This window comes from Hypanus sabinus, unplaced genomic scaffold (genome assembly GCF_030144855.1).
Source record: "Hypanus sabinus isolate sHypSab1 unplaced genomic scaffold, sHypSab1.hap1 scaffold_693, whole genome shotgun sequence".
Classification (NCBI taxonomy): domain Eukaryota; kingdom Metazoa; phylum Chordata; class Chondrichthyes; order Myliobatiformes; family Dasyatidae; genus Hypanus; species Hypanus sabinus.
Genome location: NW_026781545.1, coordinates 175,117 through 189,424, shown reverse-complemented (window position 1 = coordinate 189,424; position 14,308 = coordinate 175,117). Strand labels below are relative to the sequence as shown.

Sequence of the window (14,308 nt, the reverse complement as noted above, 5' to 3'; positions counted from 1 at the left end):
GACCCACACCGCCAGGTTCAGGAGCCCCAGGACCCACACCGCCAGGTTCAGGAGCCCCAGGACCCACACCGCCATGTTCAGGAGCCCCAGGACCCACACCGCCATGTTCAGGAGCCCCAGGACCCACACCGCCAGGTTCAGGAGCCCCAGGACCCACACCGCCAGGTTCAGGAGCCCCAGGACCCACACCGCCAGGTTCAGGAGCCCCAGGACCCACATCACCAGGTTCAGGAGCCCCGGGACCCACACCGCCAAGTTCTTCAGGGTAACATATATGTACTCTGATAATAACTTTGAGTTTTTACTCTGATGTATCTGCAACTTACTATGGTAAACCACGGGGTAATTGTATGAGCCTCAACCACTTCCTCTAGCACCAACACGAGATTCTGCTTGAACAACCCACACTAACTGTTTGGCAAGGTCGCACACAGGAAATAGGGGAAGAATGTTCGGTTGCTTGACATTCAAAATGAAGTAGTAAACTTGATTAGGTTTTTGTTCTGTGGGAGGAGTGAGATGGTGGTAAGAGACACAGCCACTTCTCTGACCGGAGGCATGTGACCAGTGGTGTGTCTCGGGGATTGGTACCAGGTCCGTTGGATGAGAATGACTCGAGGCCAGGGGAATAAGCAGTAGTATTTTAGGGTGAGATCTTTCAGGCCTTTCATGCAGTCCTGATGAAAGGCCTGGGCTAGAAACATCGACTCTTTATTCATCTCCATAGATGCTGCCTGACCTGCTGGGTTCCTCCCGCATTTTGTGCTGGTGTTACTCCGACAGCTTGTTCTGAATATACACCAGCTTCTGCGTGATCACGAGGCTACTACGATAGCGTGATGCCATCACTGTTCAGAGTTCAGAGCTCAATCCCGGCAACCTCTGGAAGAAGTCGGGGTCAGCAGTGCATTTCTAAATAAAAACTTTGTCCCTCAGGACCCTTTTAAATCTCATCCCTCTTGCTTTTAAACTGTGTCCTCAAGTTCTGGATTCCCACAGATAGACAGTATAGTGTAGTCTAGTGTAGCTTTCTCTGTGTTTTTTTTATTACGTGGTTCAGTCTAGTTTTTGTACTGTGTCATGTAACACCATGGTCCTGAAAAACGTCTCGTTTTTACCGTGTACTGAACCAGCAGTTATGGTTGAAATGACAATAAGTGACTTGGCTTGTCTGTTTTAAGAAAGTGTTCCTGGACACAGCTAACAAATGTTTCTCTGTTTTAATTCTGTGGCATGGGTTCGTGATTGGATAATGAGCCCATCACCTTGACGGAGGCACAGATTCCTCTGTCCTGGGCAAGTCGTTCAGGTGTAGCCCATCTTCTTGGTGTATCCTTCCTCTCCCAGGGATGAGGTCTTTGGAGTTTCCGTAGCTCTGGATTTTTCCGGGACACCGTCGCTAGCCCTGTGCGCAACCTTCCTCCTTTTGCAGCCGGGTTTGGAACTGTCCGTGCTGGAGTTCATGTACACTACCTCAATTCTCTTTTTGCGTGACTTATTTAATTTATTAATATACTGTATATTTGTTATTAGTTTTTTATAATGTACTGCTGCCTCCCCAAAAAACAAATTTCACAAAATATGCCACTGATATGAAGCCTGATTCTGACCTGTTGTGCCAGTCACTGTCAATACTAGGAAGGTTAAAATCGCCGACCGTCGCAACTTTGTCATGGTCGTAACAATCTGACGCTTCGACAGACATAGCGCAGAAACAGGCCCTTCGGCCCCTCTGGGCCACGCCCTACTCATATCCCGCACAGTACTATTAACTCACACCAGGCCCACTCACGTCCAAATACTCATCCAAACTTCTCTTAGGTTTTGCAATTGAGCTTGTGTCCACTGGCAACTCTTTCCACATTTGCACCAGCCTCTGGGTGGGAAAAGCTCCCCCCTCCACCAGGTTCCCAACCCTGCTACAACTCGGGTACGCAAGTACTGGCAGGAACGTCCCGATGGAATATGGACCAAGTGTGGAATGCTGGTTAACACAGGATTGTGCAGATTCTGGAAACACACACAAGGTGCTGGAGGAACTCGGCAGTTCAGGCAGCATCTACAGAAATGAATCAACAGTTCATATTTTGGACTGAGACCATTTATTAGGTCTTTAAAGGAAGGGGAAGATGCCAGAGTAAGAAAGTGAGGAGGGGGAGGGGGAGAATGAGCTAGAAGATGATAGGCACCATGGTCAGCGTGGACCAGCGGTTGAAGGCCCTGTTTCCATGGTGATTTAAGTATGATTATCTTCTTTAATATTTGTTACCCTAATTCCTGTGGATAATTGAGTCTCTATACCAGAGGTCCCCAATGGCACGTGCTACCGGGCCACGAGAAAATTATATGATTTGGCAAAATGAAACGATATGAGTCAGCTACACCTTTCCTCATTCCCTGTCATGCCCACTGTTGAGCTTGAACCCACGTGAGGTCATCAGTCGCCTAAACGCAGTGACACCCTGGTGCCAGGGATCACTGGTTGGCCTCGTGTGGCCGGCGGGAAGTGCCGTTGCTACTGGCCTGGAGCGCAGACAGATGGGTGCGGCCTCTAAGCCTGTTTACCACACCGAATGTTTGTGGGGAACCCGGTGCTAAAATATTGTCAGACGCCTAATTCAGGCTCGGAGTTTCATAAGTAGCAGAGCAGCCACCTCGCTGCGATCTACTGAAAGTCATCCCTCGAGCCAAACTTTTGTCAGTCGATAGATCCTACCTACCTACAAGGGGCGCGGGCACGCGCCCTGTCGCACTCCTCGCTCGGTCAATCCACTCACTCCAGACTGCGACCACCGCGGCCCCAGCATGGGGACCTCCGGCCCTCACCTTCTCCTCTCACTGGTGTGTTGCAATGATTTTATATGTTCATAAGAGGAAAATATGCGCTGTGTTTAATATCCAAACGTTACTTAAAATATTATGATGCTATTGACTTATAAGTGAGTTATAATTGACATATCATTATATTCATGTGAGGAAAATATGTGCTGTGTTTTTAATATTAACTTCGTTAGATAAACCCCTTTAGAATCGAAATTGAATGCATTAGCCACTTATAAGTGACTTAGCTGACTTACACCTATATTCCAGCTGTTATTAACACCCGCCCCACCCCACCCCCAGTGGTGGCAAGAATATTGGCAATATTAAACTGGTCCAGGGTGCAAAAAGGGTTGGTGACCCCTGGCCTATACAGCAATCCGTTTCAATATAACGACCAAACAAACACCCTCCCATTCCTAATTTCCACCATTACAGCTTCACTGGACATTACAAATGGGATATCTTCTCTAAGCATCACTATAATGTTCTCCTGAATCAATATACATAACTATTCCCCCACCACACCTTTCGCTTCTGCTGAATGTTTTCAGATCTCTGGTGTGGAACAGGACTGGGCAATGCTCTGTGGGGAAGGGCGGTTCTGTGGGCTGAGATTCAGGGACGGGTGGGGCATGGTCCCACAAAACCAGAGGAGATAGTGAGGTTTCAAATTGAGAAGAATTGGGAGCGGGAGAATCTGTTCACAATGGGAGGCCACAGTTCCATGTATGAGGGATGGTACTGAGGGAGAGTCACACTGTGGGAGGGGCGGTACTGAAGGGGGTCACACTGTGGGGGGGGGGGTGGTACTGAGGGAGGGTCACACTGTGGGAGGGGCGGTACTGAAGGGGGTCACACTGTGGGGGGGTGGTACTGAGGGAGGGTCACACTGTGGGAGGGGCAGTACTGAGGGGGGGGGTCACACTGTGGGGGGGTGGTACCGAGGGAGGGTCACACTGTGGGAGGGGCGGTACTGAAGGGGGTCACACTGTGGGGGGGTGGTACTGAGGGAGGGTCACACTGTGGGAGGGGCGGTACTGAAGGGGGTCACACTGTTGGGGGGGTGGTACTGAGGGAGGGTCACACTGTGGGAGGGGCAGTACTGAGGGGGGGGGTCACACTGTGGGGGGGTGGTACCGAGGGAGGGTCACACTGTGGGAGGGGGCGGTACCGAGGGATGGTCACACTGTGGGAGGGGCGGTACTGAAGGGGGTCACACTGTTGGGGGGGTGGTACTGAGGGAGGGTCACACTGTGGGAGGGGCAGTACTGAGGGGGGGGGGTCACACTGTGGGGGGGTGGTACCGAGGGAGAGTCACACTGTGGGAGGGGCAGTACTGAGGGAGAGTCACACTGTGGGAGGGGCGGTACTGAAGGGGGTCACACTGTGGGGGGGGGGTGGTACTGAGGGAGGGTCACACTGTGGGAGGGGCAGTACTGAGGGGGGGGGGTCACACTGTGGGGGGGTGGTACCGAGGGAGGGTCACACTGTGGGAGGGGCGGGTACCGAGGGATGGTCACACTGTGGGAGGGGCGGTACTGAAGGGGGTCACACTGTGGGGGGGGGGTGGTACTGAGGGAGGGTCACACTGTGGGAGGGGCGGTACTGAAGGGGGTCACACTGTGGGGGGGTGGTACTGAGGGAGGGTCACACTGTGGGAGGGGCGGTACTGAAGGGGGTCACACTGTTGGGGGGGTGGTACTGAGGGAGGGTCACACTGTGGGAGGGGCAGTACTGAGGGGGGGGGTCACACTGTGGGGGGGTGGTACCGAGGGAGGGTCACACTGTGGGAGGGGCGGTACCGAGGGATGGTCACACTGTGGGAGGAGTGGTACCGAGGGAGGGTCACACTGTGGGGGGTGGTACTGAGGGGGGGTCACACTGTGGGAGGGGTGGTACTGAGGGGGGTCACACTGTGGGAGGAGCGGTACTGAGGGAGGGTCACACTGTGGGAGGGGCGGGTACCGAGGGAGGGTCACACTGTGGGAGGGGTGGTACTGAGGGAGGGTCACACTGTGGGAGGGGTGGTATTGAGGGAGGGTCACTGTGGGAGGGGTGGTACCAAGGGAGGGTCACACTGTGGGAGGGGTGGTACTGAGGGGGGGGTCACACTGTGGGAGGGGTAGTACTGAGGGAGGGTCACACTGTGGGAGGGGTGGTACTGAGGGGGGTCACACTGTGGGAGGAGCGGTACTGAGGGAGGGTCACACTGTGGGAGGGGCGGTACCGAGGGAGGGTCACACTGTGGGAGGAGTGGTACCGAGGGAGGGTCACACTGTGGGGGGTGGTACTGAGGGGGGGTCACACTGTGGGAGGGGTGGTACTGAGGGGGGTCACACTGTGGGAGGAGCGGTACTGAGGGAGGGTCACACTGTGGGAGGGGCGGTACTGAGGGAGGGTCACACTGTGGGAGGGGTGGTACTGAGGGAGGGTCACACTGTGGGAGGGGTGGTATTGAGGGAGGGTCACTGTGGGAGGGGTGGTACTGTGGGAGGGTCACACTGAGGGAGGGGTGGTACCGAGGGAGGGTCACACTGTGGGAGGGGTGGTACTGAGGGGGGGGTCACACTGTGGGAGGGGTAGTACTGAGGGAGGGTCACACTGTGGGAGTGGTGGTACTGAGGGGGGTCACACTGTGGGAGGAGCGGTACTGAGGGAGGGTCACACTGTGGGAGGAGTGGTACCGAGGGAGGGTCACACTGTGGGAGGGGTGGTACCGAGGGAGGGTCACACTGTGGGAGGGGTGGTACTGAGGGAGGGTCACACTGTGGGATGGAAGGTACCGAGGGAGGGTCACACTGTGGGAGGGGTGGTACCGAGGGTGGGTCACACTGTGGGAGGGGTGGTACTGAGGGAGGGTCACACTGTGGGAGGGGTGGTACCGAGGGAGGGTCACACTGTGGGATGGAAGGTACCGAGGGAGGGTCACACTGTGGGATGGAAGGTACCGAGGGAGGGTCACACTGTGGGAGGGGTGGTACTGAGGGAGGGTCACACTGTGGGAGGGGCGGGTACCGAGGGAGGGTCACACTGTGGGAGGGGTGGTACTGAGGGGGGGGTCACACTGTGGGAGGGGTAGTACTGAGGGGGGGGTCACACTGTGGGAGGGGTGGTACTGAGGGAGGGTCACACTGTGGGAGGGGTGGTACTGAGGGGGGGGTCACACTGTGGGAGGGTGGTACTGAGGGAAGGTCACACTGTGGGGGGGCGGTACTGAGGGAGGGTCACACTGTGGGAGGGGAGGTACTGAGGGGGGTCACACTGTGGGAGGGGTAGTACTGAGGGGGGGGTCACACTGTGGGAGGGGTGGTACTTGGGGAGGGGCAGTATTGAACAACTTGGGTCAGGCATGATGTCAGGGGTTAAGGTGTGTTTCCCAGCCACGCTCCATCTGACACCGGCTTTGTATCCATGGTTACCAGAAATGGAAGCGGAATAGAAAGGGGGAGATGCCACTGCATCTCGCCTGTATCCAGGGTAAAACCCAGAAGGCCAAGACCCTCATCCAGCAGGTATGTTCCACTATGGGTTGGGCGGTACCGAGGGTGGGTCACTGTGGGAGGGGCGGGTACCGAGGGAGGGTCACACTGTGGGAGGGGTGGTACTGAGGGAGGGTCACACTGTGGGAGGGGAGGTACTGAGGGAGGGTCACACTGTGGGAGGGGTGGTACCGAGGGAGGGTCACACTGTGGGAGGGGCGGTACCGAGGGAGGGTCATACTGTGGGAAGGGAGGTACAGAGGGAGGGTCACACTGTGGGAGGGGAGGTACTGAGGGAGGGACACACTGTGGGATGGGAGGTACCGAGGGAGGGTCACACTGTGGGACGGGAGGTACTGAGGGAGGGTCACACTGTGGGAGGGGAGGTACTGAGGGAGGGTCACACTGTGGGATGGGAGGTACCGAGGGAGGGTCATACTGTGGGAAGGGAGGTACTGAGGGAGGGTCACACTGTGGGAGGGGAGGTACTGAGGGAGGGACACACTGTGGGATGGGAGATACCGAGGGAGGGTCACACTGAGGGAGGGGAGGTACTGAGGGAGGGTCACACTGTGGGATGGGAGGTACCGAGGGAGGGTCAAACTGTGGGAGGGGAGGTACCGAGGGAGGGTCACACTGTGGGAGGGGTGGTACCGAGGGAGGGTCACACTGTGGGTGGGGTGGTACCGAGGAAGGGTCACACTGTGGGTTGGGCGGTACCGAGGGAGGGTCACAATGCGGGAGGGGAGGTACCGAGGAAGGGTCACACTGTGGGTTGGGCGGTACCGAGGGAGGGTCACACTGTGGGAGGGGTGGTACTGTGGGAGGGTTAGTACCGGGGGAGGGTCACACTGAGGGAGGGGCGGTACCAAGGGAGGGTCACACTGTGGGAGGGGTGGTACCGAGGGAGGGTCACACTGTGGGAGGGGTGGTACTGAGGGAGGGTCACACTGTGGGAGGGGTGGTACTGAGGGAGGGTCACACTGTGGGATGGAAGGTACCGAGGGAGGGTCACACTGCGGGAGGGGAGGTACCGAGGGAGGGTCACACTGTGGGGGGGGCGGTACCGAGGGAGGGTCACACTGTGGGAGGGGTGGTACTGTGGGAGGGTCACACTGTGATGGTGACATGCTGATAGTGCTACTGTTGGTGAAGGGTGGGGTGCCTGATGGGTGTGTGTGTGGGTGGGGTACAGTGGTGTGCGTGTGGGTGGGGTACGGTGGTGTGAGTGGATGGGGTACGGTGGTGCGTGGGGATGGGGTACAGTGGTGTGTGTGGGTGGGGTACGGTGGTGTGTGGGTGGGGTACGGTGGTGTGTGTGTGTGGGTGGGGTACGGTGGTGTGTGTGGATGGGGTACGGTGGTGTGTGTGTGGGTGGGATACGGTGGTGTGTTGGGATGGTTTACGGTGGTGCGTGGGGATGGGGTACGGTGGTGTGTGTGGGTGGGGTACGGTGGTGTGTGTGGGTGGGGTACGGTGGTGTGTGTGTGGATGGAGTAAGGTGGTGTGTGAGTGGATGGGGTATGGTGGTGCGTGGGGATGGGCTATGGTGGTGTGTGAGTGGATGGGGTACGGTGGTGTGTGGGGATGGGGTACGGTGGTGTGTGTGGGTGGGGTACGGTGGTGTGTGTGTGGATGGAGTAAGGTGGTGTGTGAGTGGATGGAGTACGGTGGTGTGTGTGGATGGGATACGGTGGTGTGTGTGTGGGTGGTGTACGGTGGTGCATGGGGATGGTTTACGGTGGTGCGTGGGGATGGGGTACGGTGGTGCGTGGGGATGGGGTACGGTGGTGTGTGTGGGTGGGGTACGGTGGTGTGTGGGGATGGGGTACGGTGGTGTGTGTGTGGATGGGGTACAGTGGTGTGTGTGTGGATGGGGTACGGTGGTGTGTGTGTGGATGGGGTACGGTGGTGTGTGAGTGGATGGAGTACGGTGGTGTGTGTGGATGGGGTACGGTGGTGTGTGTGTGTTGGGTACGGTGGTGTGTGTGTGGGTGGGGTACGGTGGTGTGTGTGGATGGGGTACGGTGGTGTGTGTGGGGTATTGTGTGTGTGTGTGTGGGTGGGTACGGTGGTGTGTGTGGGGTATTGTGTGTGCGTGGGGATGGGGTACGGTGGTGTGTGGGGATGGGGTACGGTGGTGTGTGTGGATGTGGTACGGTGGTGTGTGTGTGTGGAGTACGGTGGTGTGTGGGGATGGGGTACGGTGGTGTGTGTGTGTTGGGTACGGTGGTGTGTGTGGGGTACGGTGGTGTGTGTGGATGGGATAGGGTGGTGTGTGTGGATGGTGTACGGTGGTGTGTGTGGGGATGGGGTACGGTTGTGTGTGTGGATGGTGTACGGTGGTGTGCGTGTGGGTGGGGTACGGTGGTGTGTGTGGATGGGGTACGGTGGTGTGTGTGGATGGGGTACGGTGGTGTGTGTGGATGGGGTATGGTGGTGTGTGGGGATGGGGTACGGTGGTGTGTGTGGATGGGGTACGGTGGTGTGTGGGGGTGGGGTACGGTGGTGTGTGTGGATGGTGTACGGTGGTGTGCGTGTGGGTGGGGTACAGTGTTGCGAGTGGATGGTGTACGGTGGTGTGTGTGGATGGGGTACGGTGGTGTGTGTGGGGTATTGTGTGTGTGTGGATGGGGTACGGTGGTGTGTGTGAGGTATTGTGTGTGCGTGGGGATGGGGTACGGTGGTGTGTGGGGATGGGGTACGGTGGTGTGTGTGTGGATGGGGTACGGTGGTGTGTAAGTGGATGGGGTACGGTGGTGTGTGGGGATGGGGTATGGTGGTGTGTGTGGATGTGGTACGGTGGTGTGTGTGTGTGGGGTACGGTGGTGTGTGGGGATGGGGTACGGTGGTGTGTGTGGGGTATTGTGTGTGTGTGTGTGTGGGTGGGTACGGTGGTGTGTGTGGGGTATTGTGTGTGTGTGTGGATGGGGTACGGTGGTGTGTGTGGGGTATTGTGTGTGCGTGGGGATGGGGTACGGTGGTGTGTGTGTGGATGGGGTATGGTGGTGTGTGTGTGGATGGGGTACAGTGGTGTGTGTGTGGATGGGGTACGGTGGTGTGTGTGGATGGGGTACGGTGGTGTGTTTGTGTGGGGTACGGTGGTGCGTGGGGATGGGGTACGGTGGTGCATGGGGATGGCGTACGGTGGTGTGTGAGTGGATGGGGTACGGTGGTGTGTGTGTGGATGGGGTACGGTGGTGTGTGGGGATGGTGTACGGTGGTGCGTGGGGATGGCGTACGGTGGTGTGTGTGGATGGGGTACGGTGGTGTGTGTGTGGATGGGGTACGGTGGTGTGTGGGGATGGTGTACGGTGGTGCGTGGGGATGGCGTACAGTGGTGTGTGTGGATGGGGTATGGTGGTATGTGTGGGTGGGGTACGGTGGTGTGTGTGTGGATGGGGTACGGTGGTGTTTGGGGATGGGGTACGGTGGTGTGTGGGGATGAGGTACGGTGGTGTGTGTGGATGGGGTACTGTGGTGTGAGTGTGGATGGGGTACGGTGGTGTGCGAGTGGATGGGGTACGGTGGTGTGTGGGGATGGCGTACGGTGGTGTGTGTGGATGGGGTATGGTGGTGAGTGAGTGTGGGGTACGGTGTTGCGTGGGGATGGGGTACGGTGGTGTGTGTGTGGATGGGGTACGGTGGTGTGTGTGTGGATGGGGTACGGTGGTGTGTGTGGGTGGGGTACGGTGGTGTGTGTGTGGATGGGGTACGGTGGTGTGTGGGGATGGGGTACGGTGGTGTGGATGGGGTACGGTGGTATGTGTGTTGGGTACGGTGGTGTGTGTGTGGATGGGGTACGGTGGTGTGTGTGTTGGGTACGGTGGTGTGTGTGTGGATGGGGTACGGTGGTGTGTGTGTGGATGGGGTACGGTGGTGTGTGGGGATGGGGTACGGTGGTGTGTGTGGGTGGGGTACGGTGGTTTGTGAGTGGATGGGGTACGGTGGTGCATGGGGATGGGGTACGGTGGTGTGTGTGGGGTATTGTGTGTGTGTGTGGGGTACGGTGGTGTGTGTGGGGTATTGTGCGTGTGTGGGGTACGGTGGTGTGTGTGGGGTATTGTGTGTGTGGATGGGGTACGGTGTTGTGTGTCGGGTATTGTGTGTGTGGGGTACGGTGGTGTGTGTGGGGAATTGTGTGTGGGGGGTACGGTGGTGTGTGTGGGGTATTGTGTGAGTGGATGGGGTACGGTGGTATGTGTGGATGGGGTACGGTGGTGTGTGTGTGGATGGGGTACGGTGGTGTGTGAGTGGATGGGGTACGGTGTTGTGTGAGTGGATGGGGTACGGTGGTGTGTGTGGGGTATGGTGGTGTGTGTGGGGTATTGTGTGTGTGTGTAGGGTACGGTGGTGTGTGTGGGGTACGGTGGTGTGTGTGGGGTATTGTGTGTGTGTGTGTGGGGTACGGTGGTGTGTGTGGGGTATTGTGTGTGTGTGTGGGGTACGGTGGTGTGTGTGGGGTATTGTGTGTGTGGGGGGGGGTATTGTGTGTGTGGGTGGGGTACGGTGGTGCGTGTGGATGGGCTATGGTGGTGTGTGAGTGGATGGGGTACGGTGGTGTGTGTGGATGGGGTACGGTGGTGTGTGTGGGTGGGGTACGGTGGTATGTGAGTGGATGGGGTACGGTGGTGTGTGTGTGGGTGGGGTACGGTGGTGTGTGTGTGGATGGGGTACGGTGGTATGTGAGTGGATGGGGTACGGTGGTGTGTGAGTGGGTGGGGTACGGTGGTGTCCGAGTGGATGGGGTACGGTGGTGTGTGTGGGTGGGGTACGGTGGTGTGCGAGTGGATGGGGTACGGTGGTGTGCGAGTTGATGGGGTACGGTGGTGTGTGTGGATGGGGTACGGTGGTGCGTGGGGATGGGGTACGGTGGTGTGTGTGTGGATGGGGTACGGTGGTGTGTGTGGATGGGCTATGGTGGTGTGCGAGTGGATGGGGTACGGTGGTGTGTGTGTGGATGGGGTACGGTGGTGTGTGTGGGGAATTGTGTGTGGGGGGTACGGTGGTGTGTGTGGGGTATTGTGTGAGTGGATGGGGTACGGTGGTATGTGTGGATGGGGTACAGTGGTGTGTGAGTGGATGGGGTACGGTGTTGTGTGAGTGGATGGGGTACGGTGGTGTGTGTGGGGTATGGTGGTGTGTGTGGGGTATTGTGTGTGTGTGTAGGGTACGGTGGTGTGTGTGGGGTACGGTGGTGTGTGTGGGGTATTGTGTGTGTGTGTGGGGTATTGTGTGTGTGTGTGGGGTACGGTGGTGTGTGTGGGGTATTGTGTGTGTGGGGGGGGTATTGTGTGTGTGGGTGGGGTACGGTGGTGCGTGTGGATGGGCTATGGTGGTGTGTGAGTGGATGGGGTACGGTGGTGTGTGTGGATGGGGTACGGTGGTGTGTGTGGGTGGGGTACGGTGGTATGTGAGTGGATGGGGTACGGTGGTGTGTGTGTGGATGGGGTACGGTGGTATGTGAGTGGATGGGGTACGGTGGTGTGTGAGTGGGTGGGGTACGGTGGTGTGCGAGTGGATGGGGTACGGTGGTGTGTGTGGGTGGGGTACGGTGGTGTGCGAGTGGATGGGGTACGGTGGTGTGCGAGTTGATGGGTACGGTGGTGTGTGTGGATGGGGTATGGTGGTGCGTGGGGATGGTGTACGGTGGTGCGTGGGGATGGGGTACAGTGGTGTGTGTGTGGATGGGGTACGGTGGTGTGTGTGGATGGGCTATGGTGGTGTGCGAGTGGATGGGGTACGGTGGTGTGTGTGTGGATGGGGTACAGTGGTGTGTGTGTGGATGGGGTACGGTGGTGTGTGAGTGGATGGGATACGGTGGTGTGTGAGTGGATGGGATACGGTGGTGTGTGAGTGGATGGGGTACGGGGGTGTGTGTGTGGATGGGGTACGGTGGTGTGTGAGTGGATGGAGTACGGTGGTGTGGATGGGGTACGGTGGTGTGTGTGGATGGGGTACGGTGGTGTGTGAGTGGATGGGGTACGGTGGTGTGTGAGTGGATGGGATACGGTGGTGTGTGTGGGTGGTGTACGGTGGTGTGTGTGGATGGGATACGGTGGTGTGAGTGGATGGGGTACGGTGGTGTGTGAGTGGATGGGATACGGTGGTGTGTGGGTGGGGTACGGTAGTGTGAGTGGATGGGGTATGGTGGTGTGTGTGTGGGTGGGGTACGGTGGTGTGTGTGGATGGGGTACGGTGGTGTGTGGGTGGGGTACGGTGGTGTGAGTGGATGGGGTATGGTGGTGTGTGTGTGGATGGGATACGGTGGTGTGTGGGTGGGGTACGGTGGTGTGTGTGGATGGGGTACGGTGGTGTGTGAGTGGATGGGCTATGGTGGTGTGTGTGGATGGGGTACGGTGGTATGTGTGTTGGGTACGGTGGTGTGTGTGTGGATGGGGTACGGTGGTGTGTGTGTTGGGTACGGTGGTGTGTGTGTGGATGGGGTACGGTGGTGTGTGTGTGGATGGGGTACGGTGGTGTGTGTGGGTGGGGTACGGTGGTTTGTGAGTGGATGGGGTACGGTGGTGCATGGGGATGGGGTACGGTGGTGTGTGTGGGGTATTGTGTGTGTGTGTGGGGTACGGTGGTGTGTGTGGGGTATTGTGCGTGTGTGGGGTACGGTGGTGTGTGTGGGGTATTGTGTGAGTGGATGGGGTACGGTGGTATGTGTGGATGGGGTACGGTGGTGTGTGTGTGGATGGGGTACGGTGGTGTGTGAGTGGATGGGGTACGGTGTTGTGTGAGTGGATGGGGTACGGTGGTGTGTGTGGGGTATGGTGGTGTGTGTGGGGTATTGTGTGTGTGTGTAGGGTACGGTGGTGTGTGTGGGGTATTGTGTGTGTGTGTGTGGGGTACGGTGGTGTGTGTGGGGTATTGTGTGTGTGGGTGGGGTACGGTGGTGTGTGTGGGGTATTGTGTGTGTGTGTGGGGTACGGTGGTGTGTGTGGGGTATTGTGTGTGTGGGGGGGGTATTGTGTGTGTGGGTGGGGTACGGTGGTGCGTGTGGATGGGCTATGGTGGTGTGTGAGTGGATGGGGTACGGTGGTGTGTGTGGGTGGGGTACGGTGGTGTGTGGGGATGGGGTACGGTGGTGTGTGTGTGGATGGGGTACAGTGGTGTGTGTGTGGATGGGGTACGGTGGTGTGTGTGTGGATGGGGTACGGTGGTGTGTGAGTGGATGGAGTACGGTGGTGTGTGTGGATGGGGTACGGTGGTGTGTGTGTGTTGGGTACGGTGGTGTGTGTGTGGGTGGGGTACGGTGGTGTGTGTGGATGGGGTACGGTGGTGTGTGTGGGGTATTGTGTGTGTGTGTGTGGGTGGGTACGGTGGTGTGTGTGGGGTATTGTGTGTGCGTGGGGATGGGGTACGGTGGTGTGTGGGGATGGGGTACGGTGGTGTGTGTGGATGTGGTACGGTGGTGTGTGTGTGTGGAGTACGGTGGTGTGTGGGGATGGGGTACGGTGGTGTGTGTGTGTTGGGTACGGTGGTGTGTGTGGGGTACGGTGGTGTGTGTGGATGGGATAGGGTGGTGTGTGTGGATGGTGTACGGTGGTGTGTGTGGGGATGGGGTACGGTTGTGTGTGTGGATGGTGTACGGTGGTGTGCGTGTGGGTGGGGTACGGTGGTGTGTGTGGATGGGGTACGGTGGTGTGTGTGGATGGGGTACGGTGGTGTGTGTGGATGGGGTACGGTGGTGTGTGTGGATGGGGTATGGTGGTGTGTGGGGATGGGGTACGGTGGTGTGTGTGGATGGGGTACGGTGGTGTGTGGGGGTGGGGTACGGTGGTGTGTGTGGATGGTGTACGGTGGTGTGCGTGTGGGTGGGGTACAGTGTTGCGAGTGGATGGTGTACGGTGGTGTGTGTGGATGGGGTACGGTGGTGTGTGTGGGGTATTGTGTGTGTGTGGATGGGGTACGGTGGTGTGTGTGAGGTATTGTGTGTGCGTGGGGATGGGGTACGGTGGTGTGTGGGGATGGGGTACGGTGGTGTGTGTGTGGATGGG

General features: G+C 58.2%; 1 protein-coding gene across 1 annotated transcript in view; it reads left to right on the top strand.

Moving 5' to 3' along the window:
- The window catches only part of LOC132389884 (tonsoku-like protein), a gene marked incomplete at its 3' end in the record, with an annotated part of 239,660 nt that overhangs the window by 68,798 nt on the left and 156,554 nt on the right, over positions 1 to 14,308 (top strand). The window contains exon 10 of the mRNA XM_059962447.1: positions 6,246 to 6,335. Within this exon, the coding sequence (XP_059818430.1) occupies positions 6,246 to 6,335 (90 nt within the window). The remainder of the gene's footprint in view (positions 1 to 6,245; positions 6,336 to 14,308) is intronic.